The sequence below is a fragment of the Humulus lupulus genome, chromosome 1, assembly GCF_963169125.1.
Source record: "Humulus lupulus chromosome 1, drHumLupu1.1, whole genome shotgun sequence".
Classification (NCBI taxonomy): domain Eukaryota; kingdom Viridiplantae; phylum Streptophyta; class Magnoliopsida; order Rosales; family Cannabaceae; genus Humulus; species Humulus lupulus.
In genome coordinates, this window is record NC_084793.1 from 297,994,986 (window position 1) to 298,001,155 (window position 6,170).

At 31.6% G+C, this 6,170-nt stretch overlaps 1 protein-coding gene across 1 annotated transcript; it reads left to right on the forward strand.

Annotated features, from left to right (window-relative positions):
- The first annotated feature begins 801 nt into the window (after nucleotides 1-801).
- On the forward strand, nucleotides 802-4,087 carry LOC133811240 (L-ascorbate oxidase homolog). The gene is made up of 9 exons (XM_062246156.1): nucleotides 802-1,025; nucleotides 1,139-1,306; nucleotides 1,412-1,521; nucleotides 1,799-2,069; nucleotides 2,213-2,309; nucleotides 2,406-2,751; nucleotides 2,854-3,219; nucleotides 3,327-3,405; nucleotides 3,691-4,087. The coding sequence occupies exons 2-9, from the start codon at nucleotides 1,157-1,159 to the stop codon at nucleotides 3,892-3,894; spliced, it is 1,623 nt and encodes a 540-aa protein (XP_062102140.1). The 5' UTR covers nucleotides 802-1,025; nucleotides 1,139-1,156; the 3' UTR covers nucleotides 3,895-4,087.
- The last annotated feature ends 2,083 nt before the right edge of the window (nucleotides 4,088-6,170 follow it).

The following is a 6,170-nucleotide window of genomic DNA, read 5'->3' on the forward strand; positions in this document are numbered from 1 at the left end:
TTATGCGGTAAAGATAAAATTGCACATTTTTATATGCACGCAATGAATACCCAATAAAGAACAATAGAAATAATAAAGAGGAAACAAAGTTGACCCTTCTCTTTATTTTCAAATAATCACGTAAAATTGGTATAGGATAGCTTCTGTTATCACTAAATCTGGTTCAGGCACATGGATGACACAATGGGTCTCTGATTTTTCACTTCTTTTTTTTTTGTTTGTTTCTGTTTTTATTTTTTATATATAAATAGTGTTATCTGGAGTAGTACACAGTTTTCATATGCCATTTCCAAAGCAGAAAGATAATGCAATAAAAATTATAATAAAGAGAGAAAGAAAGCTGTAATAGTTAATCAATTTATTCACAAGAAATTTGTTTAGATGTTGCACCAAATATATATATCATATATACACACCCTTATTACTCATGACAGTCATAAACAGGGTATATCTATCTACAAGGAAAGGATCCAACTTTTCAATGTAAAACAGAAATAAAAATGAAAAGAGAAAGTTGGTATGAGAAACGAGAATGGTAGAATGAAAGAAAGTTCCAATCAAAGGCGAAATTAAGGGAAATGGGTTTGTTTTTGTTTGGTCAAAAGTGTATATTTTTGTTGTGGGGTGTAGCCACCAGATTATTACCTTTTACAAATATGAACAATCAATGAATGAGTTAAATGCCTTTGCTTTCATTTGAAGCAAATGACAACTATTACAACGCGGTTTCATTTTTGTAATAAAGCTTTGGTTTGTTAAACAAGTATTATATCATCATAAATTACACTATATATCACTTTTCACATATATATATATATGTGTATAGAACCTGGCCCCAACCAACGCCGCTATCTCTACTCTCTTTCAACCACACCAAAAGAAATAATAAGAAAAGGAAAAGAAAAAGGACAGCAATAGCTGAAGAACCTCTGTCTCTCTCTCTCTCTTTCCCGCGCTGCTCTTATTTAAGGCTCTGCCTCTGAGCACTTTATCTCAAAAAGGATAGGCCTTTCACCTCAAATCAGGTAGCTTTCCCATTAATTTTCATTTTTAGAGCTATATAAATAAACCCGAAGTTGTACATAACAAAGTTCTAATCTTTGGTCTTGTCTGTGTGTGGCAACATTTTCTTTTTCAGGTGAAGAAAAACTTGACAATGGACAAGAAAGTTTTGGTCCATTTAATTTGTGGGCTTGTTCTAGCTGTTTTGAGTAGTGTTTCTGTGGTGAAAGCAGATGACCCTTATAAGTATTACACTTGGACTGTGACTTATGGGACTATATCTCCACTGGGTGTTCCCCAACAGGTTGGTGATCACTTTTGCTGTTTTTCTACTCCAGATCTATTTTTATTGTTTTTCATTACTGTATATATGTTGGATTTATTAAATAAATTTGTGTCTGTTTCTTAGGTTATCCTTATCAATGGTCAATTTCCTGGTCCAAGTCTAGAAGTGGTGACCAATGACAACATAATCCTCAATCTCATTAACAAGCTTGACCAACCTTTTCTCTTAACCTGGTGAGTCTTTATTCTCTCTTGTTATTGTCCCAGTAGATCTGCAAAATATTTTAGTCCTTTTTCACTGTTATTGTTTTTTGGCTTATGGATTTTCAAAGACCCAAACGCTGCTCCTTGTTTCTATATTTTTGATGTTATGCTTTGCCTCATGTATGTTAAATGGCTCCTAAGATGTTTGATGTGTAAGAAGAAAGAAAGCTCATAGAGCTATGTATGCTAAATCCTTTAGGATAGTCTTGGTGTCACGCTAAAACTTTGGTGTCTATATTTTTTTTAGGAATGGGATTAAGCAGAGGAAGAACTCATGGCAAGATGGGGTTTTTGGAACCAACTGCCCCATTCCCCCAAACACGAACTTTACCTATAAGCTTCAATCCAAAGATCAAATAGGTACCTTCACATATTTCCCATCACTACAATTTCACAAAGCTGCTGGAGGGTTTGGAGCTTTGAACATATACCAGAGACCTCGGATTCCAATTCCTTATCCTTACCCAGATGGAGATTTCACATTGCTTATTGGTGATTGGTACAAGACTAACCACAAGGTAGGAGGAGCCATTTCAATTGTCTAGAATCATCACTTAAAAAAAGAAAAAAAAGAAAGAAAAAAGAAAGAAAAAATAAATACAGCATTTTTAAGCTCTATGTTCACAATACATCATTGTGTTTTAATGGATATTATTTGCAGACATTACAAGCATCTTTGGACTCAGGAAAAACTCTTCCCTTTCCTGATGGTATCCTCATAAATGGTCAGCCTACAACTTCCTTCACTGGTGATCAAGGTAATATAATATTATAAGTTTCATTTGTTGCTCAAAGAATTAGATAAGAAAGAAGAATTAGTATTCACCAATCTTTTGCTTTGTTCTATCTTTCAGGCAAAACATACAAGTTCAGAGTCTCAAATGTGGGATTGTCTACTTCATTCAACTTTAGGATTCAAGGACATAAGATGAAGTTAATCGAGGTTGAAGGATCGCATACTATGCAGAATGAATATGACTCTCTTGATGTACATGTTGGCCAATCAGTAGCAGTCCTAGTAACCTTAAACCAGCCCCCAAAGGACTACTACATTGTTGCTTCCACAAGGTTTACCAAGACTGTTCTTACATCCACTTCAGTGCTGCATTACTCAAACTCGCATACCCCAGTTGCTGGACCCTTGCCTGCTGGTCCTACTTACCAAATTCACTGGTCTATGTTGCAAGCCAGAACCTATAGGTACACATATCAATAACACATAATGCAAATGAGCCAATATATTGCTCTTGATGAGCTAGCTTTTTGCTTAATATGTAGTCTAATCGTTTGTGTTTCTTGAAGGTGGAATTTGACAGCCAATGCTGCCAGGCCAAACCCTCAGGGATCATACCATTATGGAAGAGTGCCAATAACAAAGACAATTGTATTGGCAAACTCAGCGCCTTTGGTTAATGGAAAGCAACGTTTTGCAGTCAATAGGGTGTCCTATGTCAACCCTGACACCCCTCTAAAGCTTGCTGATCACTTCAACATCCCAGGAGTCTTCAGTGTTGATTCAATCCAAATACTCCCCTCTGAGGGTCCTGCATCTGTAGCTTCTTCTGTTGTACCGCTTTCGCTTCATGATTTCATTGAAGTTGTTTTCCAAAACAATGAGAACACTATGCAGTCTTGGCATCTTGATGGATATGATTTCTGGGTTGTGGGGTAAGTAAGCAAGCAGGCAAATACAAATCCCATTTGTTTTTTTGTTTCACTTCTTATGAGAATATGGTTGGTATTGATCATAATTCCTTCTTTTTGGCAACAAACAGTTATGGCTCTGGACAATGGACAGATGCAAAGAGAAAGACCTACAATCTTGTGGATGCTCTTACAAGACATACTGCTCAAGTAACTTATCAACTTTCACACTTCTCTTTTAAACATTTAATGTATTTTTTACGAGTAAATGGTGAAAATAGACATCTTTTTATTGTCATATTGAAAAGTGGTTTTCTTTTTATAATTCTTTGGAAAGTAAGCTTCCTGATAGGATCATCGAATGTGTCAGAAATGTTACTTTGCAAAGAGTTATAAAAAGAACTATATTGCAAAATGACAAGAGGTCTATTTTGCCCAATACCCCATTTTTTATAATTGAGCTTGGCTAATTTTGATATGTTTGGTTTTGTAAAGGTGTATCCAAAGTCATGGACTTCAATATTTGTGTCACTAGACAACCAAGGGATGTGGAATCTGAGGTCTGCCATCTGGGAAAGGCAGTATTTGGGACAGCAACTGTATATGAGGGTGTGGAACTCAGTTCATAGTCTTGCCAATGAATATGACATTCCCTCTAATGTTCTACTATGTGGCAAAGCTGTTGGGAGCCACCCTTAATTATTTGGATACTCACTGTCTGTTTGTATTAAAGTATGTTTTCTAAAGTCATAAGAGTTTGACTGTAAAGAATGAAAACTAAAATGAGAGAAGAAAAGTGAAAGAAAAAGTAAGATTCGTTATTAGAAGATTGGTTTCTTTATTTGTATACCTATTTTGGGTAGATGAAATTAATATATATTATTAAAAATTACTACTGGTTTTTTATAAACTAAATCAACTTACTATAGTTGGGGAAGTACAATATTATACTAACTAATAACAAGTCGCATGTTCACGTTAAGATTTGTTTGTTCTTATGATTCTTGGCTAGAAGAAAGTTATTTAGGAATTTACTTCTTTTACTATTTTCTCCCAAAGATAACGTTTATATAGTTTTTTTGGTGTGTGCAGATTTTTATTAAGTTAGAGCACTCTCAATGGATGATCTATTCTATTTTTTAAAATACTTCTTCAAAACATATATTTTTTTTCTATTTTACTTCCAAATTTTACATTATACTATACATCAACTTCTCTATATATTTTTCTATTCATTTAAATATTATATTTTTAAACATATTTTATTAATTACAGTAAAATAAAATAATTGAAAAAAATAAATAAATATATATACTAAATGGGAGAGAAAGATTATAAAGAAAAATAATAATATTAAAATATTATATAAATGATATGTAAATGTTATATAAATGTAGACATGTATTAATTGGAATTTGCGCATAACTATTATAAATAAATGTATAAATGAGCTGATAGAAGATGTTTTTGTGAGTTTTAGCTAAATATTATAGAGAAAGTGCATTACAAAATACACCACCTAAACATATATATATATATTTTTTATAATATACAAACTTTTACATTATACCATACATCAGCTTCTCTATTTTTTCTCTATATCATTTAAATATTATATTTTTTAAAAAACTCATATATGTACAAAAGTTTATAAAAAAATAATAAAATATTTATAACTTGTTGAATATTGTTTCATTATATATAGAGAAATACTATTCATTTTGGTAAAAAAATATAACTTTACATCACCCATTAGAAGACTATTTAACAATTTTTTCTCTATATTATAAATAATTAGATATTTTACCTCCTCCATTGAGAGTGCTCTTAGTATATATTTCATGTATGTTTAATATCGTATATAAAAATTGTATTTTTGGGAAAAAAAAATTCTTAAGGTGGATATATGTTAAAATTGAGTATTTTTGAAAAACAAGTTCCAAAATAGACCCTTTTCAAATTTAATTTTTAATATGGGCCTAATGGGCTTTTGAACAGTATGCACTCTTCTAACTTCAGACTAGAATTTGGAGATTTGGGCTAACTCTTCTATAAATGGCCACTGAAAGTGCTAGCTATCAGTTATCAGTTTGTGAACTAAAACTGTTGCTTATATAGTTAGTTATATTTTTCAACTAGTTAGAAGCTTGACTTTCAATTAGTAAAATCATTCAGTAAAAGTCAAATTCACAGAATAGCACTCATCAATACATACACACTTCATTCAAACAATACATATATATATATATATATATATATAGAGAGAGAGAGAGAGAGAGAGAGAGAAATTTAAGGAGCAAATTTGAAACTTTCACTATAAAAATATAAACAAATAAAGTCCTACAAGACCAGTAAAAACTTGAAGGCCTAATTTACACCAATTTCAGTTGATGTTTTTTTCAAATATGACTCAATTTTATATATTTTTTAATTTTTACGGTTTTTGAATTATTATCATTATTTTTTAAATATACAGTTGGATTTTAAAGAAATACGATTTTTAAGTTTTATAATTAAAAGCATACGAATCCTATATCTAATACCAAATATATACTGAAATATATCAAATATATACAGCAACTGTATATATATAAGATGTATGTATCCATTTGGGGATAAGTTTAAAGGCCTGCTAGGAAGTAGAACCCATCACATGAATATCCATTATCATGGGGAGCTCTCCTCAGGCTTATCAATTATCATCATTTTACTTTTCTTCTGGTTTTTGGCTTCAAACATTATATATATATACATATATATATATAAATATATATATTACAATACTAGCTAGCTTAGCAACATAATCAACCAGTGATCACTTAATCACACACTCATGAGGAATGAATACGCATATACTTAATCACATACTAATATCTCTTATGCTGAAAACAAAACAAAAACAATAAAGGATGTTCTTATACTTGTGACTTCTGGGAGTAGCTTATAACTAATAATCAAAACTAGCTTCTACTAGA